The sequence below is a fragment of the Prunus avium genome, chromosome 7, assembly GCF_965620075.1.
Source record: "Prunus avium chromosome 7, drPruAviu1.hap1.1, whole genome shotgun sequence".
NCBI classification, from domain to species: Eukaryota; Viridiplantae; Streptophyta; class Magnoliopsida; order Rosales; family Rosaceae; genus Prunus; species Prunus avium.
Genome location: NC_142290.1, coordinates 21,607,269 through 21,634,006, shown reverse-complemented (window position 1 = coordinate 21,634,006; position 26,738 = coordinate 21,607,269). Strand labels below are relative to the sequence as shown.

Below are 26,738 nucleotides of genomic sequence, written 5' to 3'. Positions count from 1 at the left end.
CATTTTAATATCAACCTCTAGTACTAAACCACGAATAAATTAAATAAAAATCATTCCAACCAAAACCGAACTCTTAGAAAGTAAATACCATAAACAATTCATTAACTTAACTCGACCATGAAAAATCCTTCAGAACCGTTCTCAAACTAAATTCAAATATGCATAAAATACTATTTAGAAAACTGGAAATCATAAATTATCAATTCCATAAAACAAAACAATTAATAATCACAATCCAAGAGTTTCATAAAACTATTTAGAAAACAAATGTCCACTCGCACACGGTCCAAAGCACACACAACCCTCTGCGGTTTTGTTCGGAGCGATTCGTAGTGCAAAAGAACCTATTTGAGATGGCACAATTGAAAAATGTGTATAACTACTAACTATTTGAGAGAGTATATCAAGAGTTTTGAAAACTTTCCATACATGTTTATTCATCAAAACCCAAATCAATTTTGATCCTTGGAGTTGAACGCTTCAAGAAAAGCTTCTTCTCCCCTGATTTCGGCTGATTGTTGGTTCTCTATACACAAAAACCCAAAAAATCAAATCAATAATTCCAAAACCCTAAATCTAAATACAAGAAGTCTCAACGAATCAAACATCAAATTAACAAACCCAGAACCTGAAATCAACTTAACTCCATAACCCTAAACCTAATTTTCTCAAAATAGAATAACCAAATCCCAGAGCATACCTTGGTAGGTTTTGTTGAGTTGTTGGATTTCTGGGAAGGGAAAATGAGGTTCACTTCGTGTTCGTTTCACTACGACTAAAGAAGGGAAAACACCTATTTGACCGTATTTTGATGACCTTTTGTCTTATGCGTAAATATTTGTCAATTTTGCCGTTGAGGACAACTTTGGGCGGTGTATGCTTCTAGTGGGTTCCTCTTTGGGCCATTTAGCTTTTCTGCCTTGGGCTTTCATGGAGAGTTATTTTTAGAACAAAAAACCCATAACCTTAAAATCCCAACCAATTCTCAAAAGACAAAGAACATAACTTCTAATAACAATTTGAGAACCAGAAATCAAATTGAAAAGCCCAAGAAATGCTTACCTGTGATGGGCCAGCTTTTTTAGTGAAGCTTGATGGTCCTTCTTGGCCAAAAATTTTCTGAAAAAAGAAAAAACCCCAAAATTCTCTAAGGCCCATAACCCTAAACACAATTCTTCAACCGAATATCAAATTGAAGGAATACATACCTGTGGGTTTTCAAGGATGAATGCGTGCCTCAGTTGGCAAGCCATTGCAGTACGGCTGCTGTTGAAAATCTCTGAAATAGTCTGCCACTGAGCTGGCATTATTCTAGACAGCTCCCGAAGCTTTGTATCCTTCATTTCACTCCATTCGTCTCTTCTTATTTGGGGGTCGAGCCACTCAGCCCACAGAGATTGACATTCTCTGCGTGTTCTTGTTCCAAGAAATCTGGCTACAGCTTCCCATATGTGGGTGCCGTACCCGTACCTCTCTACAACCTCTATCAAATCTTGATCTTCTACCATAGTCTAGGGTTGGTTTGAGATTCTGAACTTCATCCTGAAAAAGAGAGAATGAGTCTTGTTTTGTCAGACGAAGAAATGCAGAAAAAATTTTGTTTTTGTCAGAAGAAATGCATAAAGTAAAAGAAAGCTCTAGTCTTTTAGAGAAAGGCTCTGGACTTTATATAACTTGTTTGACTAGCTCTGTGTTTATTTATTTATTCTTTTTTTCAATAACTGTTTTTTCGGGATGTGTGCGAAACATTTCATGCATAATGCCTCGCCAGTGTGAGTCTACGTAGCCTATGCTGCCATTGAAGGAGAGAGAACGTGGGCATTTAATAATCAAACTCAACACTAAACTTTAAATCGAAACCCTAGCTCTCTCGACTCACAGTGGGTGCATGTCCTTTAAGAAAATCCCTAAGGCCATTTTAGTACTTAACAAGGGATGAGACGGTCTCAAAAGACCCTTGGTCAACTATCCGGTCAAACTAGTCATATTGATCAACTGGGCCCACGGGCCCACGACCTCCGATTTACATTCTAAAGGTTCCTACAGGTTCGACAAGGTCTACTTAACACGTCCTGCAAGTTTGGTCTCGATCGAGCAGTCGGATCGTTCCCGATTGCATGATCGGACGGTCACCATTTTCTGTAACCTTAGAATCATTGATTTAGAGAATTCGGGACTCTGATTCTCGATCCGTGAGTTTCTACATGATCCTATAGATACAGAGAATAACATACTTGGAAATGAGGCCGATCCAAAGGTCCGAACATATCGAACCCGGATATCGCCTAATATGCGTAAATCTGAGACAGTCAAACGATAACGAAATTCGAATCTGAGCATATCATCGTGCTCGGGACGACAAGGGGATTATTTTAGGACATAGCGGCCCGCCACAGAGGGGTCCATGCGCCGGCAACGTGTGGGTGATTTGAGTAAATTCCGGCGATTGGAAAATCTCCAAACCACCGGTCAAGACTAATACCAATACGTTCAGGCGAACTTGGGGATCAACTTTTGTTCTTGGACCAAGGCCAAAAACTAACCGGGACTAGTCGAATCGAAGTCGAAATCGTCGATAAAAAATGAATTTAAGAATCGATCTATAAAACCTCACAATTAACCCAAACCAAGCACATAAACAGGCATAGCACAAAGAGTAGATGAAGTTTCATACCTAGTTCGACAATTTTGGCCGTTGGAATCGCTGGAAATCGCACGAACAGTTCTGACGACGAACAAGAGTTTTCAGCTTGAAGTTTCGAAGGTGGAAATGGGTATAGACGTGTAAAGGAGGAAGAGACGAAGATTTTGCAACTTGTGCCGTCCAATTTGGTGGTCGAACGGCAATGATATTGCCGGTTGAAAATCTGGCTGTGCGTAGAGGAGAGAGAGAGAGAGAGAAACGAAATATGACCTGTACTTAAATTTGAACTTCGCGATATTTACGGTTGTGCCACTACACTTCCGTACATCATAATTTCTTCGTTAAAACTCTGATTGGAGCCAACTACGTGTTTATGAACTCATATCGACGAGCTCTACGCAACCATGCCACTCGTTTCTCCAAAAACCTTCAAAATTTAAAAGTGACCAAAATGACCCTACCTCCCAAGGCAAAATTGTAAATTCCACAAATTAATTAAACAGTAATTCATTTGGGTTGGGATGTTACACTAGACCCCATCATCGACTACTTGGTGAATGAAAATTTTCCAAAAGACAAGTCCGAAGCTTGAAAGGTCCAACAGAAAGCCGTGACAACATGCAAGGCAACAAGCTCATTCACATATCATATTCTGATCCTCATCTCACATGTATAAAATATCCTCAAACACTTGAGGTGCTCTACCAAATTCAAGACGGAGAGTGCAACAACCACTCTAGAGGTAGGTCACTCGCCCATAAATCTCTAAGTGTAGGCTACTTCTAGCCTACTATACGCCATAATTCCATGGAGTATGTCAAAAGATGTGATTGATGCCAACTATACAAGCTAGTTCCTAGTCTACCAGCCGAAGTTTACCATTCACGGAACAGTCCATGGACATTCATGCAATGAGCCATTGACTTAGTGGGTCTTATGCCGGCAACACCTACTAAGAAGGACATGATGATCATCACTACCGACTACTTTATTAAATGGATCGAGGCCGAAGCACTATCGTCTACTAAAGAAGTTGACGTGGAGCGATTTATTTGGAAGAACATCATCTGTCGGTTTGGCTGCCCACAGTCGCTGGTCACCGACAATAGGTCGTAGTTCACAAGATTCTTTGCGAAGTATGGCATCAAACAACACTTATTTACTTCATGATATCTGCAAGGCAATGGCCAAACATAGGCATCTAACAAAATTTTGATGGACTGCCTAAAGAAAAGACTATAAGGCGTTGAAGGGAAATGGGTAGATACGCTCTCTGGAGTTCTATGGGCTTATCGTACTACCAAAAAGAGATCAGCTGGCGAAACCCAATTTTCCTTGGCATATGAAACAGAGGCGATCATTCCCCCTCATATCACTATCCCTTTCATGAACATTGAGGTGGGCAGCATTGGCCAAAATTCCAAGCAGATGAAGGAGGAAGATCATCTAACTAACTTAGGCATCGGAGGGCCTTTGGCCAACACCCCCCGGATGTGGTCTATTTACCTCTGTTTATTTTGCTTGGATGAAGGAGGAAGAGAGAGAAGGAAGCTAGAAGGGTGAAGAATCTCTTGCGAATATTCTCCCATGAGAAATTTGCACTATCAACCTCTCACCAAAATCCACCTCATTATACTCCACATACTGGACTTGCTTGTCCATGGGCCTTTTCTTAAGACAAGGCAACTCTACGAGGCTTTCATGTGTAGCATGGACTTAGGCGGAACCCGTATTCACGTGGTTTGTCATAGACACAGTTCATCCCTAATGCTTGAAATGTGTTTGTACCATATCTGATCATCCACTCATCCATTGACACGTGGATCGCTTAAACTCCCCAAATGCCCAAAGGCTCCGAACAATCGGCATCGGCTACCGATGATATTGTCTCAAAGCAGCAAAAGATCGCTACAGGCCCAACACAGCCTACAATCGGTATCCCTTACCGATTCTGCAGAATCAACCTCGAAGCACCCGCCCGAAATATCTAAGGACTCGTGTCAACCTCATAGGGCCCTCCCACGAGTCCCACATCGAAATTAAGTACTAAGAGCATACGAAATGCCCTCTATAAATAGGCCCCTCCACTACAATACAGGGGTAAGACTTTTCAGTTTGACTTTTATACTTTTATATGGTCAACAGCAAGAGCTCTTAGAAACAAACTTACTTTGGCATCAGAGGGTCTTAGGCTAGTTCCACACCAGTTCCATAGACCTTACGAGTCTCAACTCTCTTCTATTCAGGATCTGCATCCAAGGACAAGAAGAATCTGCATCTATCATTCAATCGATCTGCTAGATCGTCCTCACCACTTGTAAGTTGCACTCATCTCTATCTGTTCAGTTTTAGTGCCAACAAAATGAGAGTTCTAATTCAAGTATAAAACTGGAGGATTTTATAAGTTAATCAAAATCTACCTTATAACAACCTAAAATATTCCAAATTCCAATAAAAAGGTGACAAGCCCAGTAAAAAAAATTAATTTTGTCATGTTTCGATTTACCAATGGACTAGGCATTATTGAACCCGAATGTTTTTATAGGAACTTTTGATTCAGATCAGATTGTCACAAAGTATAAAAATAAATAAAGATTTTCAAACCAAATCAGATTTGTGGTTTGATATGGTCGGTACTTGAATTTTTCCAACTCATATGCCTACTCCTATACATAAATAACTGCGGGAGCAAATTACAAGATGCCACGTGGACAAGAAGAATATCTTTTATGTTAATTAATTGAGCTCATTTATTCGGTCAATTAGTTAATACTAAAAATAGGGATAATATCTTAAATATGGGATACTATCTTTATTTAATAAGATAATACCACCAATTTAGATATTATCCTAATTAAGAGTTATTATCATCATCAAATTAGGAGATTTGATCTCAATCAAATCCCTAATGGACTCAATCTCTACAATTTGGGGAAAGAATAAACTCCTTCCTAATAAGAGTTTATTCTTTGCAAAACCCTAGCCTCCGAGGCTCCTATAAACACTAAAGGTAACTCTAAACCTAGCTCAGAAATGCTGCAAAAACAGTCGAAGCTCCTCTCTCCCTCTCTCCTAGCCGACGGCATCCCTAGCTGCATCCATTTTTGTCTCTCCACATGGCTCCGGCCACCCGGTTCTCACCCTAGAGAAATCTCCGCACCCTTTTTAGCTATTATTTCACATAGATTCAATCGAATTAACTTAGGCATCGGAAGGCCGTTGGCCAATACCAGCTGGGTGTGGTTTATTTACTCTGGTCTTTTTTAAAGAGTGAGAAAGAAGTTCAAAGGGCGAAGAATCTAAAAGCGAATATTCTCCCCATATATTATTTGCACAAACAATAACAAAATAAATTTTGTTTATCTTTTTATTTATACAACATAATTTTCCTACAAAAGTAAATTTTTTTTTTTGGGATAAAGAAGAGAACAACACAAAATATGATTTGCAAAAGCGTCAACTATATCATAGGTGGTGGTAGTAAACAAGCATTTTTTGACTCGAAGATACCAATTTGGACTTTTGCTTTGAAAGGGTAGACAAGTCATTGCAGACAGTGAGGCAAAACTTATGAGATCTTCTAAATGGGCAACTCGAGAATTGAAGGCTGCTATTCGTTGGACGACAACATACATACATTTTATTCACATTTTTCCAACAAATAGACATACGCCCCTTAAACTTCACTAAAACTAGGAAACTACCATTACTTGCTACTACAACAGATTTTGGAGCAGTAGAAATCTTGTAATATAGAAAGGGTTGCTATTAAGGACTTGGAGTGGCCTAGTGGTTTGCCCTCCCCCTTATCACCCAGTTGTTCTGGGTTTGAAACTCCTCTCGAGCCCTTAGAATGGAATATCGTTGTAACTCAAAAGAAAGCGTTCTTACCGAAGCACTAAAAGCTTTTACTTCACACATTAGGGAGTTGAAGAGAAATTAGAATGTAAAGTTTCAAATTTTGAAAGCAACCACTCAAGTTCCCTAAATTTTAGTAGCTCCCGAGCTTACCTAATCTTGTAGAACAATTAGAAGCAATAATTGACTTGCTTGTTGTGAGTGGTCATGCATTCACATTTACAGCCCTATCCCTACAGCTACAATGTACAACTACAAGGACAACGTATTTTACAAAGCAGAATTCCACCTGCATAACTTTTTTCTTTTTAAAAAAAACATTAAATTCCCTTTTTTTTTGGTCACTGGTCTTGAAAAGTTTTCATGTAGGAAAGTTATCAATTGTAAGTATAAATAAAAATATATTGAAGAGAAAATCGTATTTTTTTTGGTGAAAGAGAAAATCGTATTCTCTTACTAAAAAATTTAATTTCCTATATTGCATGTAGTATTTTGTAAAATATGCACATTAAGATAAAATCTAACTTAATCATTAAATATAATTTTTGCTCTCATTTCATTAATTTTATGATGCATTTGCGTTGAGACTTCTGAACTAAAATGTGGTATGATTAAATGTTTGAAACTCAATTGAAATGAGCTTATAGTTCAAGTGGTTAAGAGCAATCATTTCTTCACTCGAGGTCCTGTAATCGACCCCTCCCCCAAAATCGCTTATGTAAAGATAGTTTGAAATCTGGTTACCAATTTAAATGAAGTGAATTGGTTAAGAAAAGAATAAGCTGAAAGGAGATGGGGCAGTGTGACATTTTGTCAAACTTTCGCGGAAGTTCTAGTATTTACATAAAATTGAGGAAAAGCTAATGCTTCAAAGCGGTAAAATAAGACAAAAAAGAAATGAAAGAAATTAAAAAAAAATGGCGAGCTTTGAAAGATGGAAAAAGTTGCAGAGAAGAAAAGGACGTATGGAAGAGATTGGGATGATCTGGACGTCACGCTTCTTCTACTCTCTCTCTCCAACCTCTTCAAGAAAATTAATAAAGTTAAAATATTTGCTCAAAATTCAAGGTGGGCCTGTTGAATTTTCCAGCCTTAGAGAGAGAAGTGATGGTATATAATACTATATTACGATCAAAAGGTCAAAGGGACTTGGTATTTATCCTGTTAAAGCTTCTCGGGTTAGGGTTTTGTTGGGCTATTCCTTCAATTTTAGCTTCTGGGTATTGCTTAATTTGTGGAAATTCAGTGTCTTGAGTTCTGATTCTTCATCTACTTTGGTGGAGTTGGCCTTGGTTTTACTTCAAACTTGGCGGCTTGTTCATACAGTTTCTACTATTGGTAAGCTTTGGGTTAACTGGGCTATGTTGTATTTCTGCTTGTGGGGTTTCTGAAGGTTCAATTTTCCCGTCAGGACGTGGCTTTTGATTGGGGTTTGGGTTCTATTTGTGTATATGTCTTTGTAAAGTTTTAATCTTTCTGGTAATTGGGTAGATAGGAGTTTGTAGTTTAGGAGCTTCAGAGTGTTGTGTTTTAGTTAATTTTTTGAAGGGGGTTGTTCAAGGGTCTCTTTGGCTTTGGGATCAGGTGGTTCTGGTGGTTTGTGGTGGTGGTGGTGATGATGATGATGTTGATCCATGGGCAGTAGAACAGTTAAAACTGGTGCAAATGACGGTAATAAAGTCGTGACCGAGATGCCGAGCTTTGTTCCTCCAGTACCCACTTCCAATCCCACGTCAGTAATCTCTTACACTGTAATTAATTTCCACTTATTTTTTCCATTTTTATTTTAGTATTCTTATGTTTTAAGTTTTCATAGGCAGTACAGCTCCTTTGGTTTTGAGTGGTTTGTCTTTTCTAATGGTAATTCTGTCTGAATTAGTTTCCTTGGGCTTTCAGTTAGTTTTACAGCCGCGGTCTGGCTCTGCCTCTCTGCTAGTAGAACATGAATTTGAGTTTTAATGTAGTACAAATGTTGGTAGCATATGCCGCTGAAATTAGAATATCTTGCTTTATTTGCTAGTTGGTAGTATCCGGAAAGGAACAGAATTATTAAGGTTTAACAAGTGGAATGGAACCACAATCACTTAAGTAATGTTAGGTCTTTCTCCAAGTCTTCTATAATGTAACCTGAACAGCGTATAACATCAGTATCTGAAGTTAATCCATCTTTTCCGCACCATGCACAGCTAAATAGAAAGCTAAGTTACAAGTTATCTTTGGGAATTTATCGGATTGAAGCTTTAACCAGCTCAAATTTGGTCAAATAGCGCACTGATTTTTTGGCATAATTGTGTATGAATGGTCTAGATAATGATTTGAGGAAAGGTGGCTGTATCTGTGATTTGTCAGTATATGTAGGATTGAGTAGTTAAACATAAAATACAGCCAACAAAGAGGACTAAAGAAAGAGCAACTAGAAGCTATTGCTGTATTATGGAGAGGAGGAGTTGTTCCCAATTTCTGTCAAAAAAATGTCTCTGTTCAATTAAGCAAACATAGTTACAGTATTTTTTAATATTACTGGAAATTTCCTTCTTGTCATGGTGGATTATCTTTTATTTAGTATTAATTTTGGGACTGAAGTCTCATTTCCTTTAGTTTATTTTCTACAAGAGTATGATTAGTGATCCCAAAATCAAAAAACAGGACATATGCTATTTAAGATGGCTCTCATGGCTTTTAATTTGTTAACAATTCAATACTGAAATGAAATGTCAAAATTATTGTAGATTTTCAGACAGTACAAGTTTCTTTGTTTGTTTGCATTATGGAGAGTTTTCTTATGCTCACATTTGTCTCTGAGTGGGCAGTTGGATTATGATTTGTGATGGTACTTTTTTGGCATTATCATTCTGGGTAACGACATGGATTTGATGGTTTGTTGGTTGAATTGCATTTTGTTCAATTTTGGTGCTCATGGTTATTAGGATCTGTTAATCATTCAATCCTGATATGAAATGTCAAAATTAGTGTATATTTTCAGACTATACAAGTTCCTTCATCTGGTTGCATTATGATTGAAGATGGTTTCGTAACATTCTCACATTTGTCTCTCAGTGGATAGTTTAATTACAATTTGCAAATATGCCTTTTTCGTCTTACCATTCTGGCTAATGAACATAGCTTTAATGGCTTGTTTGTTGAATTGCATCTGTCAATTTTGGTAGTCGTGGTTCTAACTATATGTGCTTTCAGTGGTACAGAGGGGAGCACCATTCGTTCATCTCGAATTTCAGACTTTGGAACTCTAGAGCAAACTCTTGGTTTTCGCATAGAGGATGCTGTTGACATTGGGAGAAGTATGTAACAAATATCTTGGTGTTTATCAGAAGTAGATTGGAATACTGGCATTTTTTTTTGTATGGATGTTTCTTCAAGTTACTGATTTCATTAGTATTTTCTGACGTTTTCCCTGATTCTAAGATTCATTTGCCCTATCGTGCGTAGAATGATTGTTCATTTCGTATCGTATCTATTAATTTTGCCACGGCTAACCTTTATTTTGTCTTTTCCTGTCCATACTCAGTAAATAAGGTTATGAATAAGATTTGCTTAGTGCTTTTTCTTGTGAATATTTTCTAGTCAACATCTAGGTTCTCATTAGAACGGTCAATTAATTGAGTTGTACTCCTACTTCATGCTTGAAAATTACTGTTATATTCGAAATTCTAATCATCTTTGGTTTTCTGAAGTGTGACTTCAGAGGCACATCTAACTTCTAGCGTGGGAGTAAGATACAGAAATATGATTCTAATTGTGTTTGTGTTTAAATTTTTTTGTGTGAAATGCGAGCATGTATATATATAAGTTGAGGGATTCCTCAAATAAGCTTTTTTGAGGGACACCCTTGTAGGGCTCACTCCGTTTTGTATTTCACTAATCCAAACTGTTCATTCAATGATTATCTCTACAAAAAATCACTTGAATTTGATATCATTTGACCACTCAATTGAATTATTGAAATTTAAGTGCTTCACCGTGTTCATTGATTTTGTAGGATACAATTAGATGTTGAAACGGTTTCGGATTTGTCTAATTTTTTGCAAGGATGATCTATATATGTAGACTTCAAAAATAGATGGTTTGGATCTTTGGAAAAAATTCGTAGGGGACCCTAAAGGGTGTCCCTCAATAGAAGGGGACTGTATGTATATATGTGCAGAAAGTTTCTGATCATATTTCATTCTTGTTGTACTATGGTATTTACTTGCTTCGGACTCCTTTTTCTGATTTGATTACTTTGGATTTCTTAGGTCCTGTATTTAATCAAAATAAATTAAGTAGCCAGGCACTGGGGAGTAGTGATGCCCAATTTGGCTCTTTAAATAAGGTAATTGTTTATCACCCTCTCCTAAAGTAAACAAAACAAAAATAAAATAAAATGATTGCAAGACCAATAAGGTTGAACACATTGTGGAATCCAGTCTTTTGCATCTTCAGATATAAACTTATCTGTTTGTATTGTGGATCTCAGCTGTTGCCACTGCAAAAAGAGGCACAACCAAATTTGCCTTCTGTATCTCGTAGCAATCACGAGAACTGGGGGGAGTCCAGTATGGCAGATGGAAGCCCTAGGACTGATACTTCAACAGATGACACAGAAGATAAAAATCAGAGGGTAACATCTCTTGGTTTCAGTTTTCAGTATCTGCTGCTTATAAATTCTGGTTCATCTCGTCTTTATTCATATAGTTTTCCTCTAAGAGTGCCTACTTCTTTAGTTATTTTTGTATCCAGGATTCAAAGTGACATATCCCTTATTTTTCCCGTACGGAAATTATTTTGCATGTGAGAACATTGTGATTTTCAGCTGTTTTTTGGTGGTGAATTTAATTTTTTTGTTTTTGTGCAGACTGAACTGAATCAAATGACTGGTCTTCTAGTTTCGGATTCGAGTGACAGGTCAAAAGAAAAACCTGGTGATCAAAAGGTTTGATAATTTCAACTGAATATATTATTAAAGTGTTGTCTTGCATGATTATCAACTTACCCTAGTTTGAATCAATGTTTTACAGACACTGCGAAGACTTGCTCAAAATCGTGAAGCTGCCAGGAAAAGCAGATTAAGAAAAAAGGTAGGTCACCAAATGTTATAAATTTATTATCTGTTACCCTTTTACATTGTTGTCATTATTATTAGACTAACTGCGATTGTTAGTTCAGTGCACTTATGTGTTAAGTGCAATCTTTCTCTATCTCATTATAAGTCGTAGCTACTGGGAAGTGACATTATATTCGTGTATGCCTTTACATTATTTCCATCTGTTTCTTCTATTCAGGCATATGTACAACAGCTCGAGAGTAGCCGGCTGAAATTAACCCAGCTTGAGCAAGAGCTTCAGCGTGCCCGCCAGCAGGTTGGTTTCCTATATGCATTTTTCACTCGGCAGACAATGGATGTTTTGTATCATACTAATGTTTTACATTTTGTAGGGAATATTCATTTCAAGCTCTGGAGATCAATCTCATTCGATGAGTGGAAATGGTATTTGAACTTATTAATCTCATCTACTGATTCTTACTTTTTCCTGGACTTAATAACCACAGTTGTGTATATTTTTGTAGCCTGCCTTGAAATGCATATATATGTTTAAGAAGTTTATTTATTTATTTATTTAATAGAAACTTTATAAAATCAAAGAGATAAACAAAGAAACAAGCAAGTGGATAAGGAATCCACAAGAGCAAAACAAAAGTAAACAGCAACCTCAAGACCAAAACAAACAAAGGAAAAGAGGACAAAAGCAAACAAAAAGGCCACCCAGGAAAAAAGAAAAGAGCAACACATCACTTCACAACCCCTAACTAATCTCGCATAATAGAAGAGACAGCCAAATCCTTTAAAAACAGGAGTAACCAAACCCATAAATTCCAAAACACTGCATGTACCAAGCAACCCCACAGAACTTTAGCTTTCTTCCCCCTACCCAGCGCATCAATCTTGTAGGATAACAGATGAAAGCAGCCTTTAGGAATTACCCAAGCAGCACTAACTTCCTGCAGAAGTAATGACCACACACACCTTTAAGGAGTAGGGACAGTGAATGAACAGATGATCCGCGCTTTCCCCGTCCATATTGCAAAGAGTGCACCAGTGAAGGGCACATAAAGGGGCGATGCCTCTGCAAAGTGTCACAAGTATTTACTTTTCCAATGGCAACCTTCCATAGAAGAATTTTAACCTTTGGGAGGGGGGTGGTCTTAGCCTTCCAAATTTGAGGGTAAGGAGGGAACTCCTCCGCAGAACCATTATCCTGAATGAAGGAACAAAAAGAATGGCATGAGTATAACCCAGAGTGATCCAACTTCCACCTTCTGTTGTCCCTCCTAGAGGGAACCAATCTAACGCCATCCAGGATAACCAGTAACCTAGTCATCTCATCAATCTCCCCCACAGTACATTTAGGGTTAGGTATTCTCTCCATCACCATGTGTGTAGTAAGTTGATTATTTTTGGTTAGATACTTCTACAGCTTCCTTGTCTTGGATTTTTCTGTTATTTGGGCATCCCGATCGTTTGCAATTGGGTCTGAGTATCTGGGGTTAAATGTTTGTCCTGTAGATTTCTCTATGTTTGTCATATTAAATATGGATGTAGTTGCTAACATGATAAATTAGATTATTTCATGTGTTTTATGTTCACTTTATTGGGGCTAGTGAAGCTAAGATGTATAGATATGTATATATATACATACATGTGTGTATAAATGTGTATATAATGAGGTCATATTCTCTTGCCAGACGGTCTGGAAACACAAGATTCATATGTTGTCAGACTGGATTTGGACCAGACATTTAGGCAAGAATCAAGCTAATCAATGGTCTAAAATCATATTCTGGCAACAGGAGCATTATATTCCTAAACTGCCTGGCATAAGAACACGCCCGTATATTTAACATGTGTATATATGTTCCCACTTAACTGATAATTGATGGTAAAACATTGTTGTTTTAATTGTTTGTCTTCTGTAGGAGCTCTGGCATTTGATGTGGAATATTCCAGGTGGCTAGAGGAGCACAACAGGCAGATAAATGAGTTGAGGGCTGCTGTTAATTCACATGCGGGTGACACTGAACTTCGTACCGTTATTGACAATGTCATTGCTCACTACGATGACATTTTTAGACTGAAGGGTACTGCAGCAAAAGCTGATGTTTTCCACATCTTGTCAGGAATGTGGAAAACACCAGCTGAAAGGTGTTTCATGTGGATTGGTGGCTTCCGCTCATCCGAGCTCCTTAAGGTGAAAATTAGTTTCAACTCTCCTTTGCTGTGGTTGAGTATTTGATACAGTTGTAATGCATTGTAGCAACTTTTCTCTTGATCTTCTTGGAACTTGAAAAAAAGAAGAAAAGGTTTTGTCATTTTAGTTTCAGGCGGTGTTTGCATAAATCCTTCTATTAGTGTATGAGATGTTATTTTAACATTTTTCTTCCTTGTTTTCTCCAAGTGTGATAATCTCCGGACATGAAACCATTTATATTGACATTCTGAGTTAGGGCTGTCTTGCTGACATGCTGTCTCTCCATAATACGTTATACATGATGGAAATAAGGGACATGTTGGATGTATATGGGTTCAAATCCACATATTCTATGTTGTGAGTCACTTGGCTATGCCCACAAAACCGTGTCCATGGAATGAACAATACATTTATTCCTTGATTGCAAGTAATGGAAATTCTTGAGTGCTCAAGTTTTAACTTAAAAGAATGTGTCATCAAAATTGATGTTTTATTCTCTTAAAGAAAATGAATAATGACCTACTCAAAATTAAATTTGAATACCATGTGGGCATAATGTATTTGTTCTGTCCTATATTTTTCTAATTGTTTTAGATCTCCGCATTTTAAACTGTATTGGCTTTGGTGCAGCTTCTGGTGAATCAATTGGAACCATTAACTGAGCAGCAACTGGTGGGTATTTACAACTTGCAGCAGTCATCCCAGCAGGCTGAAGATGCTCTGTCACAAGGGATGGAGGCATTGCAGCAATCCCTGGCTGAAACCTTGGCCAGTGGCTCACCTGGGCCATCAGGATCATCTGGAAATGTAGCAAACTATATGGGTCAAATGGCCATGGCCATGGGAAAGCTAGGAACTCTTGAGGGTTTCCTACGCCAGGTGAATTCCCTTAATAGTTGATTCCACTAGCTTGCTTATGCAGTGTGATCCCAGTGAATTTCGATGATTGCAAGAACTATAGATAAAACTCAATCATGAATATGCTGGTATTTCTGAGTGACGCATCTGGAACTTGCATGTAGTATGGTGCTGGAACTTGTGGGTGGAATGGAACCAAATTGTTTTTGTTTCTACAGTTTCCTTAAATAAATAAAAAAGGCTCTTGTTTTCTTACATTACTTGATTCTTCATTTGTTTTCGTCGGCTGTTCTACCTAAAGTTTCATCATTACAATATCTAGTCTTTCTTTATTCTTTTTCAAACACTAGAAAACTGTTGTCCTCTGAGTCTGTAGTCTCTGTATTAAAAAAACAAAAAAAACCTAGAGTTCTATTATTGAAGGCAATAACAATTTTTTGTTTCAAAAAGTTTGTTTCGTGGAAGACGTGCGGCAGAAATGGTTCACAAATTTGGGGACTTGGCTTGAGTTTAGATTGCTATGCCCGTTTGAAAATTTTTGCTTCTGTAATCTTGCCTTGGGGACTTGACTTCCCTTAAAAACATCTGAAAATGCCACTAGTTATTTATGTTTCTTTCATGTGTATGCTACTAACGTCAATTTTTTGTAATCTTATTTTGGTCAATTACCAGGCTGACAATCTTCGCCAACAAACGCTGCAACAAATGCATCGTATACTGACGACCCGACAATCAGCTCGTGCACTGCTTGCAATAAATGACTATTTTTCGCGTCTTCGAGCCCTGAGTTCTCTTTGGCTTGCCAGGCCCAGAGAGTGAGAGGCATTAGATTCTTTATCTGAAGTTGATCTTTAGGGTCCAACTAGAGCAATTATATGGTTAGATGATAGGAGGACTTCTGCTATTCTCTGGTGTTCGATACCCTTCGCGGACCTGGTTGAGGTGCAGTGAAGTTGCATGATTGTTCATAGACTCCATTAAAGTTGTGGTTGTCACATATGGTCGTCTAGATGTTGTATTTTATGTCAAAAAACAATAGTATGAATAAATCTGATTATGCAAGTTATTTAATAGAACTGAGAGGGAATAGAATAGTGCTATTGTTGTTGTAGGTTACAGATGTCAATTTGTATACCAAAAAATCAGATGATGTCAGACTGAAAGGTTTGCATTTTCTTCTTCTTTAATCGTGTATATACATATGTTGTCTCTGAATGTTATTGGCCTACGATGTTTCATTGGTTTGCCATTTTAGGTTTTACTGTATAATTTTCATTGGAATAAACTAACAGGTGGAAAATCGTCTCCTTTTACTAAATATGCTTTGAGTCACTATAATGAATCGCCGCCTTTCACTCCTAGAAGGCATATATTCTCTAGTATCAGTACCGGTGGCATGCATACTTCCTCTTTTTTTTTTACTATATACAAGTGATATTATGGTATGGGGAGGAAGACGGAAGTCCGCGTTCCGGATGGATTGTCTCTTTGAAATTTCCATGGGGCGTGAGATTATAAATGTTAGTGGGGAAATAAGCCCAGGGGTGGGAACATCAGAAGAGGGTAAGACACCACCAAAATGCGTATATTGAATTATTAAGGGGCTGTTTGGTAATGTTTTCGGAGAATGCGTTTAGATAATATTCTCAGAAAATGAGAACACAAAACGAGTTTGCATTTTCATATATTGAATTATTAAGGGGCTGTTTGGTAATGTTTTTGAGAATGTGTTCAGATAATATTTTCAGAAAATAAGAACGACAAAACGAGTTTGCATTTTCAGGATTCAAGAATGCGTCGGGTAACTTAATTGGAAAACAGTTTCATAAACAAAAATAGTGAAAACGTCTCATTCTCTCTCTCTCAATAACTCTCATGTCTTACGGCAAACCTCTCTTCTTTTTCTTTTTTCTTTTTAGCTTGATTATCAAAGCTATGGTATCCTCTCCATGCACATCGCCTAATGGGGCCACGGGTTTTGATGGGTTCAATTTCCAGATCTTTGGTGCCTCTCTAATGAAACCTTCCGTATTTTGGGCAATGATTGTGGTCTCTATGGAGGTTGAAGACAGAATTTTCATAGAAGCAAAAGCAGAGCAACGAAATAGAGAGAGAGAGAGAGGTTCTAAATCTGCATGTATAAATTAGAACTAAAAAATACGAATTGGAATCCTTGTAAAATAAATCTGCTTGCCCTAAGGAAGGGTGACGATGTGGGAAGGGAGAGAGAAGAATTCCTCTGTTTTTCTATTCGGTAGAAAAATAAGCGGATGTTGTTTCCTGTGTTTTCTAAACTGGAAAACAGAAACATGGAAACGTCTTTTTGTTGTTTTTCAACTTGAAGAGCAAATACTGAAAAAAGTTTTGTAAATTGTTTTCTGCATTTTGCTAAGTGCACCACCGAACACGTTTCGAGGCGTTTTCTCTTCCAGAAAATGAAAATGGGGGTTTGAAAACATAATCGAATGGGGGGCCTAAGGGTTCAACAAACTGAAAAATAAAAATAACACATAATTGGAAATGAAAAGGCGCCCCATACTTTTCCCATTTCTATCTCATGGGCACACAGGATCGAAATATGGGGTTAATATACGGTGTTGTTCCCCTTAACTATATCATAATTGTCAATTTACATCATAGACTTTTTTTTGGGGACAAATTAAGGACTTAAAACTATATGAAATTGACCAATTTGGGACTCGCCGTCAATTTTTTGAATTTCATCTAAATTTCCATCAATATTAAGGGCAAATTCATAATTTTTGTAAAAAATACTCTATATTAAATAATAATGAAAAGTCAAAAACAAAAATAAATAATAAAATAATAAAATAATAAAATAACAAATTAAAATAATAAAAAACCCAGCACCTCTCCCTATACCCAACCCAGCCGCATGCTCCCCTTCCCTAGGGCCGGCCCTGGGTGATTGAAGGCCCAAGGTAAAATTTTAAGAGTGTGCCATTTATAGATAAATTAATAAATATATTTTTTCATTAAATAATTAATTTTATTAAAATTAAAGATTTTACAAAAGGGAATGAAGAACATTTGGGCCTCATTAAAACCTTGTTTGAGGAAAATTCCATCGAACAAAACCCCAGACAATGGAAAAAAAAGTACCAAAACATTACATTCAGCAAAAAATTAAACTTCAAGTGTCCACATTCTTCACCACCAATATCCTCCACAATTTAGCAAACCAAAATCATATGCATCTACAAAATAACAAAAGATCATTTAAAATTTATTCTTATTGCAGTTTTAGAAGCAAAATCATCAATTATATTATCATATTTAATGTTTTCTAACATATCCATTTCAATGCATAATATTGCAAGAATTTTAATGGATGCGCATGATTTCTCAATTTCATATGTTTCTCTTGGTAACATTTGATGCTAAAATACTTTGTTTCTTTAATTTTTTTAGGATTAACTACATAAAAGTATCCAATTTTTAGGGGTCGTTTCAAATTAGTATCCAACCTTTTAAATTTTTTATCCGACCTTTCGTAAAACATACAAATTAATCATTATGTTAGTCAGACCGTTAGTGGAGGTGTTAAGTGATGATGTGGCTGCTCCAATGTGGCTTTTTTTACTGAGGTGAATACCACATGGATTAATAAATAAATAAATAATTTTTTAAAATTTAAATTAGTTAGAAAAACTCAAAAATTAAGAAAAATAAATTTCAACAGCCAATAAAATCACATCCCTCTCCAGATCCTCCATCTACCTCAACTGCACCTTCTTCATCTCCAGATCCTCCATCGGCACTCTCATTGGCTTCACCTTCTTCATCCTCCATCGACCCCAGCAACCTCACTTCTCATCTCCAAATCCTTCTACACCACCCATGACCTCTTCTCTAAGCCCACCCATTAATCCTGACGCCATCCCCATCCCAAGCCATCACCAACCCCACCCCCCCACCTCCTTCCCAGCCCTACCCCTTCACCGTCACCACCACCTAGCCATCCCTAAAAACCACCACCTAGCCATCGCCAAAAACCACCGTCCACCGACCACCACCTAGCCATCGCCCACCATCCATAAACTTTCTTCTCCGACCAAACAGAAGGGAAAATGACCTCATCTCTGTGCCAAAAATTTATCAAGGCACCCATGCCTCCTCCGCGAGTTTGACAGAGAGAGACAAAGACACAGAGAGAGAGGGAGATTGACAGAGATCCGACCCTTATCCCCATCGCCAGCCCCAGCTAACCTCCTTCTCTTTAGATCCGACTAGCTCCACTCTAGATTCGTCGCCGTCTTCGTTGCCAAGGCCACACCATCTCTTCGTCGCCAAGTTCTTCACCCGGCATAACCCACAAATCTCTCTCTATGGAGGTGACAGCTGGGTTCATCGTCGAAGGTGGGGGGCTACGTTTTTGGGTGGGTGGGAGAGAGAGAGAGAGAGAGAGAGAGAGAGAGAGAGAGAGAGAGAGGTGGAGAGAAAGGGAGGGAGTTGGCGGCGGTGGTTGGTTGGTGGTCTGGTGCTGCGTGGTTTGGGGGTGGGTGGGTACGGTGGATATTAGTTAGGATGGGGTGGGGTTACGATGGGGGATGGGGTACTTTTGTCCTTTTATTATTATTTTTAAAAAATTATTTAAGTTTATGTTATTTTAATCATTTATATTATTTTATATAGTTTATTTTAAAATTTTAAATTAATTTAAAAAATAAAGACTTTTATTTTTTTTTAATCCATGTGGCATCCACCTCAGCGAAAAAAGCCACATCGGAGCAGCCATGTCATCACTTAACGCCTCCACTAATGGAGTGATGAATTTGTATATTTTACGAAAAGTCAGGTATGCTCGTGAAAAATTTAAAAGGTTGGGTACTAATTTGAAATAACCCCTAAAGGTTGGGTACTTTTATGTAGTTAATCCATTTTTTTATGATTGCAATTTTAAGATTTGATGCTAAAATAACTATCAACTTATTTTGAATTTGAATAATTTTCATTTGGTGGTAAATCTACAACTAAATTTTCAAGTGAACTATCAGTTTGTTTAAGAAAATATTTTCAAGTGAACTAAATTTTCAAGTGAACATGAACATGGAGCGTCCAATGTGTGCAAAGCGTTGTGGCTTCTATGGCTCTGTCGAAAACAAGAACATGTGCTCAAAGTGCTACAAAGGTTATGTCAAACAAGAGAAAAGTAATGCTCAGTCGTCGGTCATGGTGGTGGCTTCATCAATGGACAAACTTGATCGAAGTGGAATTTCCTTGCCTTCTTTTCAAACTGCAGATGATCCAGTTTCTAGTAATAATAATAGTGGATCGAAGAAAAACAGGTGCCAAATCTGCAAGGGAAAGGTTAGAGTGCTGCTGTGGTGGAGTGTTTTGTGGAAAGCATAGACATCTCATGCAATATGGATCTCAAGAAGGTTGGCAGAGATATTTTGGCCAAGCAATAACAATGGAGACATCTAACAGGAATCGGAGATTTGCAGCCTGAGTCAGAGCATGTCCACTACCACCATTACCGGAGACGACGATGAAGAGGTCCATCAAAGGGTGAACAGGTATCCAATGAAATAACCGAAGAACCGCGACTCATTAGTCCCACATCGAGAAGAGACCGGGTCGTGGGTAGTTGTAGCTGTCCCACATCGACTCTAAACAAAAACTTCAATTTTTTTAACTTTATAAATATCTTCACCCCCTCCCCATCTATTTTATCTACAGTGATTTGAAGGTCCTGTTGCATTACTTGTTAAATTCTTCCTGGGCTACTTTTTGAAACCCTAATTGGGCTTTAAGTAGAGATTTTTATTTTAATCTCTAAATAGTTGGCCTTCTCATTAAACCCTCAAAGTTGGGCTTCTTTAAACCCCTAGGTTCTAATTAAAATATCTTAACATTTCTATTTGGACGCGTACAAATTTTCTTAACTCAATTATGGCAAACGTTAACGATTTTTTTGAGTCCCTTGCACAACTATTAGCCTCGAGTTCTAATCACAACGCTGCCGGAATTGCTGCTCAAACAGAATCGAGAAGTGTGGCAGAGGAAGGTGGAGAGAAGCGGAGAATAATTGGAGGACCCAAAACGTCGCCGTGGGTTGGAATTGGCAGCGCAAAAGGCTCTCAACGCAGTGAACGGAATCGTGAATACAAGATGCTTCAAATGGAAGCAATAAAGAAAACCCGAAAGTCAGTTATCCTGTCATATGCCGATTATGCTAAGTTCTTTGAAGAAATATTAGCTAATCTCAACGCTGCCAGAATTGCTGCTCAAACAGAATCGAGAGGTGTGGCAGAGGAAGGTGGAGAGAAGCGGAGAAGAATTGGAGGACCCGAAATGTCATCGTGGGTTCGAACAACAAGCCTCTCGACCAAACAAGAGAATCTCAATGCTCAGTCGACCACGGTGGCTTCATCAGTGGAAAAAACTGATCAGGGTTCCATCGCTAGAGGAATTTCCTTGCTTTCATTGCAAAATGATTCAGTTTCTAATACTAATGATAATAATAGTGGATCAAAGAAAAACAGGTGTGAAAGCTTCAACGGAAAGGTTGGAGTGTTGGGGTTTGAATGCCGTTGTGGTGGAGTGTTTTGCGGAAAGCATAGGTATCCAGAAACACACTCAGGCAATTTGGATCTCAAGAAGGCTGGAAGAGATGTTTTGGCCAAGCAAAACCCTCTTTGCAAGGGTGACAAGCTGCAGTGCAGGATTTAAAGACAGATTATCAACATTTTGCAGACTTGTATTTTGTGCACTTTGTTTTATGAAATATATAATGAAGAAATTGTTTGGTTACATTCCTACGTGATTTATTTTCATACCAATACATTACATTGTACATATCTCTACTGTTATATAAAGTCTGGGCAAAAGTCATAGGCTTCACCGAAAAAAGATGGACAAGAACAACCCTGAAACAAAAAAAATACACTCTTTTAAACAACCCCCAATAAGCACAGAGTCGCCTACAACAACATATGCAATGCAATAGTTGTGTACTAATTAAGCGATTAACGTTACCACGATTCTATTTGCAGTATTCAATAAGGTCAATCTAAGAACCAGTATTTACATATGTAATTGTTGACTAAAGTATATGGGTTCAATCTAAGAACCAGTACAACATATGATTAGTTTAGATGGTACTAATAGCAGTAATTGAACTCGGTATCCAGCCTTGTTCTTGTACCTGGATAAGTTACTGGATTTAGATACCAAAGATCATCTGTGATTACATGTTTGATTTTGGAAATAGAAATTGTTTGGCTACATGATTTTTATTCAATACCAATACATTATATTACACATAGAATTCGAGTGATGTTTCTCTTACAAAGAACTGGACACAATCGACACGACATTGTTACACCAGTAACCAACGTTTCAAATTTGATCTTATTTGCATGTGATCACTCTTATTCCAGTAGAGAGATGGTGCCAAATACAAAACTGCTTTGAGGAATATGGCGGAAAAATTCCAGACTTAATGCACAGCATCAGGTTGCCTTTCTGGTGACGAAGCTTCCAACTCCAGTAAAATCTTGTAGGATTCATACAGCCTACTTAAAGTGGGGAATTTGGACTGCACAAAAAATAAAGTAAAAAAGTAAAAACCAAAGTCACCTTGCATCTGTATTCTGTTTCCTTAGTTCATGCCATATTGTCATTTACTTGTGTGAGGCAGAAGGTAGCAAATATATAAGGACCCAAATAAGTAAAATGCCAGCAGATACCAAAGAAAATTATGTGAGAAAAATCAATACCTAACCCTGTTTTTCTGCATAATTAAGACATTCACATATAACCGGACCAGTCTTTTGGACCAAGGGAGGGGGGAATAACTATAGAAACAGTTAAGAGTTGCCCCTAAATTTGTTCGATAATATTTTCACGGAACACGCAGATAAACAGTGAACAAAATAAAGTTAACAACCAAAGCAAAGAACACAGAAGCAGACAAGAGTTTACCATGTTAATGTTAAACCTTGAAGTAGATACAACAATCTGTGGAGCTAAGAACACATCTGCCTGCAATTAAAACACTTCAATTAGTCAGAAACAGCTCAAGCGGCGGGAAAAAAAAAATCTTATATTGCTTCTAAAACTTCAATTAAAAAAAAGCTCATGCACAGACATCCAAGAGTCATGGAGATATCTTATTGTCACCATTTATGTCATCCGCCAATATGTTGGGTTAGAAAAATTGTTGTCAGTTCACATTGGTTTAAATAAAAGGAATTAAGATAGGATTGCAGTTAAAGAAATGTAGCAAAGAATCACAGAGCATTCAGAAGAGAGACCATATACACTTCATCTCCTGTGGCATATCTGCTAGCAAAATCCTTCAGCAACATCTCAAGAGCTACAGATGAGAAATAAACAAATAGAAAATGTAAGCATCAACTAGTAGCACTCTCGAGTAGTTTCACATCATGCATGTTAATATACATGTACTTTTATATATAAAAAAGCTTTAATACAAGCGAAGAAACAAAGTTATTTAACACTACCAGACATAAATGCACTCTGGTCTGCTCTCCCACACAAGCTGCAACTAATAAGTCAATCATCAAGTGATTTTGCATATCAAATTATTTGTTCATTTGATCTCTCTCAGTAATTTGCAGTCATACTTGTACATAGAAGACATAATAATAGGTGAATTGTCAATCTGCAAGTGGCTGTTGATAGCAGTTGCTATCATAAATCAGTGCTAGAGATTACAGAAGTTTAGGAATCATAAGGATGTCGTTTTGTAATGACATGAAAGAAGTAATACTAATTCCCATTGCCTAGGACGACTATTATCAAATGGGGCTTCAAATTGATCATTGCTGCTAAAAAACTTCTTATCTATCCAGATCCAACAACTGCATGGCCTGATATAAAAGAGGTGCCCTGGCATCCTTACTATTAAATCTTACCTTACTCTAAGATCATCAAGGTAGCTATAATATGCAGGTGACTTCATCTGAAAGCATAGCTAGCACAGATGACATAAATTGGAACTATCTCTTCTTTTCCCTTACTTCTGTATTAGTGTGCAATTTTGTTATGCATGTGTAAGAAAACTTCAAATAAACAGTGAGTATAATCCTTCTCAAGCAAAAACAGTAGAGAAGCACATTTAGAAATTAGAATATGTTACACAACAAGGCTACGACATACGACCAAACTCCACTTCATGGTGAAAGCTTCTCCTAATTAGCAGTACATGCAAAGAATTTATAATTAAAGGAATGAACATGTACATGCAGGTAATCACTCACCGAGTAAGCCTTTTTCGATAATCAACTGAGCAAATGATAGTGACTCTTCAGGACCAACCTTTTCCTCAAGATGTTTCTACACAAACAAATGATAATAGAGTATATGTAAATACAAAATCAAGGATGATTACATAGGTACGAATGTAAAACCAAATTTCATTTTATATATGCAGTACAAAGAAACAGAATATACCAGCAACGACAACTTGTGAAGAGGCTGTATATTAGAGTTGATAATGCTTGCAGCCTGTGACAATTTCACTAATTGGCAACTCAGCAAAGAAAACTAAGTCCATGAAGAATTCAATCTTAACTTCTACAGAGGCTCCACCTTTCTCATTACCAGAACAAAAAAAGAGTTTTACATCAGCCTGCGACATGCTTTAATTGAAGAAAAGAAAAAAGGACATGCGAACCAGAAATTTTTGAAAAAAAGATAGGGGCTTTTGACCCCATGAGAGACTTGTTTGCTAGTCAATTTTTAGTTGAGAAACTTTTTTATACCAAATTCTTTAAATTTGATAAGGACTTCACATTTAGGACCAACTTACCTGGAGATTAAGAGCTTTTAGCCGAGGGTCAGCAGGCAACAACGGTCTCTGTGGATACTTGTCCTCCAGATACTAATTGAGAATCACAAGAAGAGATTGTACTCAGATAACAAAACAAAAGAGACGTAAATAAAACCTTCACAAAATATACAATGATGGTCAAATATGAAGTAGAACCTAATGAAAGGCCTTCAGGTCTATGGTTACTTGGATGCAGATCACATGAATTAAATAATTCAGTTTCCAACAAATTACACTAACCAGTAATATTGCGTAGGAGTCTGAAACCACTATGTCACCATCGACCAACACCGGAACAAAATGAAGAGGATTCAAACGCTTAAAGTCTGCAACTCACCGATAAAAACAAGGCTTAGCTTATCAAATGTTGGAAACATAGGCAAGATATATTATGTTGTCAAATTGTGAATCATTACTACATGTTGAATAAGCATCCACCAAATCAAAAGATTCAAATTAACCGACGACATAACGTGCCAGACTATTTTGCAATAGACTATTTGCCCTGTTTTTATTTCAATATATAGAACATGAATGGCTTGTAATAAGCATAACATCGCTTCAAACCCACCTGGACTGAACTGCTCTCCTTCTGTTATGTTCACTGGTTTGTACTCGTACGGAAGTCCTATACATTCCATTAACAACAAATGAACAAAACCGAAAACAAGTAAATTCAATTCAATTAATATTTCAGACCAACAAAAACAAATTTCACTAAACTTGAGTGAAATTAATTTCTTATAAATAAAAAATTGACAGAAACAAACTAAAAGTCATTCGTAAAAGCAAAATAAAACCTTTAAGACTTAGAGCGAAGCGGACGCGCCAAGAGCAGGAGCTCTGCCAGTAGGAGTAGAGCAGGAGCTTTGAAGGAGAAGACGATGATGAATTTTCCGACTTTTTCTTCACCAAAATTAGAAACCAATAAATTCATTCATACATAAATAAATAAATAAAAGAGAAATGGAAATAAAAATTGAAAATGTAGTGGTACGTACCTGCTGCTCGCTACTGGCTTCCATAGCGTTGCTTGTCTGAAATCTCAGAATCAGATCATAGGAAGTCAAACTTTTATTTCCACCGAGCTGTCTATGTTTATTAAATTATTAGTTTTTGTTTTTTGTTTTTTGTAAGTAATGTTTTATAGATAATCTCCTCTTGCCCCAAAAAAACAAATTAAATTTCCCTCTCAATCTCAATTTGTAATTTTGCAGAATAATTTCATTTAGACCCTCTGTAGTTTGGCGTAATTACAATCAAACCCAACAAGTTTTGGAAAAGGTTTATACGGATTATCTTTTATTGGTTCCTTTTCTTTTGGGTGAAATATATGGGCAAAATCAATTCGAAGGGCAATATTGTCATTTGAATATTTAAATAAAGCGTACCTCCATGCTGCAAACTTGACCTCGAACCACTGAAGTACTCACCTTTGTTGTGTTAATTCCATTTAACAAAGGATTTTTAGCCATTTACCCCCTTGAAGTTGAACTATCAACCTAATCGAACTTACCCCCTTGAACTAAAAAATCTACCAATTTAGCACCCCAACTAAATGAATTCTCTAATTTCACCCTTACCGTTAGATTTCAGATTATTCCATCCAAAGTTTCGCCAAAATTGACACGTGAGTATCACATGGGACAAATTTGGAGGGCAATTTGGACCGAACATGAGTGGGACCCATATCAAAGCCAAATCATATCCATCTCCTTTAGAATCCCCAAAACCAATTAGGGATGCAACTCAAAACATTCAATGTAGTTAAGGATTTAGACTTCATATCCAAAAAGACCGTATATTTATGGCAGAGAAAAGTCAGAAAGGTGCGATTGTGGTTAGACACTAGGTTGGATTGAGAGAGGCGACTGCTACAAAGATGCCTCTGAAAGTCAGAGATGGTGGGGAAGCTCCTTTTTACAGTAAGTGACTTTTTCTCATTTTCTCATTTGTTTGATTCCTTTATCTTTTCTCTTCTTTCTTTTCTTTGATTTTTTGTCTGGGTTTGATATCGTATTGTAAGGACATAAAACAATTAAGCATGTGCTAGTGGTCTTACGTTTGTCGTGTGGTTGATGACAATGCCTGGATAAGATACGGTCAAGGTGCAGATGAGGCCTCCATGCTGGAGTTATATAATTATGTTGTACACTTTGGATATGACTTGAATAATGTTGACTACCCATTTCAAACATTGGACAAAGGGTTGGGTTCAGTTAAAGGAAGACAAAGATGACTTGGTAGCCATTAATTTGGTTAAAAGTAAACACCTTTTTGCCTTATACCTAGTAGTTGACCCCATATGAAA

The 26,738-nt window shown here is 37.4% G+C and overlaps 4 protein-coding genes across 6 annotated transcripts; 2 read left to right on the top strand and 2 right to left on the bottom strand.

Moving 5' to 3' along the window:
- Positions 1-433: 433 nt before the first annotated feature.
- Positions 434-1,508, bottom strand: LOC110748790 (uncharacterized). The gene is made up of 3 exons (XM_021948742.2): positions 1,209-1,508; positions 1,063-1,119; positions 434-526 (listed from the first exon to the last, which is right to left on the bottom strand). The coding sequence occupies exons 1-3, from the start codon at positions 1,506-1,508 to the stop codon at positions 434-436; spliced, it is 450 nt and encodes a 149-aa protein (XP_021804434.1).
- Positions 1,509-7,499: 5,991 nt separating this feature from the next.
- On the top strand, positions 7,500-15,819 carry LOC110748792 (transcription factor TGA2.3). 2 transcript variants are annotated; one of them, XM_021948745.2, is made up of 12 exons: positions 7,500-7,840; positions 8,064-8,234; positions 9,698-9,801; positions 10,756-10,832; positions 10,977-11,120; positions 11,355-11,432; positions 11,518-11,577; positions 11,782-11,859; positions 11,936-11,987; positions 13,475-13,746; positions 14,377-14,625; positions 15,277-15,819. In XM_021948745.2, exons 2-12 carry the CDS (start codon positions 8,137-8,139, stop codon positions 15,421-15,423), a joined length of 1,359 nt encoding a protein of 452 aa, XP_021804437.1. In that variant the 5' UTR covers positions 7,500-7,840; positions 8,064-8,136; the 3' UTR covers positions 15,424-15,819. The 2 variants fall into 2 exon arrangements, with proteins under 2 accessions (XP_021804437.1, XP_021804436.1); XM_021948744.2 differs by having other exon boundaries at positions 7,502-7,840; positions 8,087-8,234.
- Positions 15,820-19,219: 3,400 nt separating this feature from the next.
- Positions 19,220-21,383, top strand: LOC148293124 (uncharacterized). Its single transcript, XM_088244600.1, has 3 exons — positions 19,220-19,971; positions 20,056-20,144; positions 20,472-21,383. The coding sequence occupies exons 1-3, from the start codon at positions 19,669-19,671 to the stop codon at positions 21,298-21,300; spliced, it is 1,221 nt and encodes a 406-aa protein (XP_088100726.1). The 5' UTR covers positions 19,220-19,668; the 3' UTR covers positions 21,301-21,383.
- A 354-nt stretch (positions 21,384-21,737) lies between these two features.
- On the bottom strand, positions 21,738-25,578 carry LOC110748775 (glutathione S-transferase zeta class-like). Of its 2 annotated transcripts, none has more exons than XM_021948726.2 (10): positions 25,429-25,578; positions 25,228-25,333; positions 24,999-25,055; positions 24,668-24,753; positions 24,407-24,478; positions 24,049-24,102; positions 23,856-23,931; positions 22,887-22,948; positions 22,555-22,614; positions 21,738-22,168 (listed from the first exon to the last, which is right to left on the bottom strand). In XM_021948726.2, exons 1-10 carry the CDS (start codon positions 25,450-25,452, stop codon positions 22,070-22,072), a joined length of 696 nt encoding a protein of 231 aa, XP_021804418.2. In that variant the 5' UTR covers positions 25,453-25,578; the 3' UTR covers positions 21,738-22,069. The 2 variants fall into 2 exon arrangements, with proteins under 2 accessions (XP_021804418.2, XP_021804426.2); XM_021948734.2 differs by having other exon boundaries at positions 25,228-25,327; positions 25,429-25,536.
- Positions 25,579-26,738: the final 1,160 nt, after the last annotated feature.

Coding starts and splice junctions, on each gene's coding strand:
- LOC110748790 (XM_021948742.2), bottom strand. CDS start 1,508: ATGGTAGAAGATCAAGATTTGATAGAGGTTGTAGAGAGGTACGGGTAC. Junction 1,120..1,208: donor TCATCCTTGAAAACCCACAG/GTATGTATTCCT, acceptor TTCTTTTTTCAG/AAAATTTTTGGCCAAGAAGG. Junction 527..1,062: donor AAAAAGCTGGCCCATCACAG/GTAAGCATTTCT, acceptor TTTTGTGTATAG/AGAACCAACAATCAGCCGAA.
- LOC110748792 (XM_021948745.2), top strand. CDS start 8,137: ATGGGCAGTAGAACAGTTAAAACTGGTGCAAATGACGGTAATAAAGTC. Junction 11,433..11,517: donor AAAAACCTGGTGATCAAAAG/GTTTGATAATTT, acceptor AATGTTTTACAG/ACACTGCGAAGACTTGCTCA. Junction 13,747..14,376: donor GCTCATCCGAGCTCCTTAAG/GTGAAAATTAGT, acceptor GCTTTGGTGCAG/CTTCTGGTGAATCAATTGGA.
- LOC148293124 (XM_088244600.1), top strand. CDS start 19,669: ATGAACATGGAGCGTCCAATGTGTGCAAAGCGTTGTGGCTTCTATGGC. Junction 19,972..20,055: donor GGTGGAGTGTTTTGTGGAAA/GCATAGACATCT, acceptor GACATCTAACAG/GAATCGGAGATTTGCAGCCT. Junction 20,145..20,471: donor GTCCATCAAAGGGTGAACAG/GTATCCAATGAA, acceptor GTTCTAATTAAA/ATATCTTAACATTTCTATTT.
- LOC110748775 (XM_021948726.2), bottom strand. CDS start 25,452: ATGGAAGCCAGTAGCGAGCAGCAG. Junction 25,056..25,227: donor CTTCGCTCTAAGTCTTAAAG/GTTTTATTTTGC, acceptor TGGAATGTATAG/GACTTCCGTACGAGTACAAA. Junction 22,615..22,886: donor CAGGAGATGAAGTGTATATG/GTCTCTCTTCTG, acceptor TTTTAATTGCAG/GCAGATGTGTTCTTAGCTCC.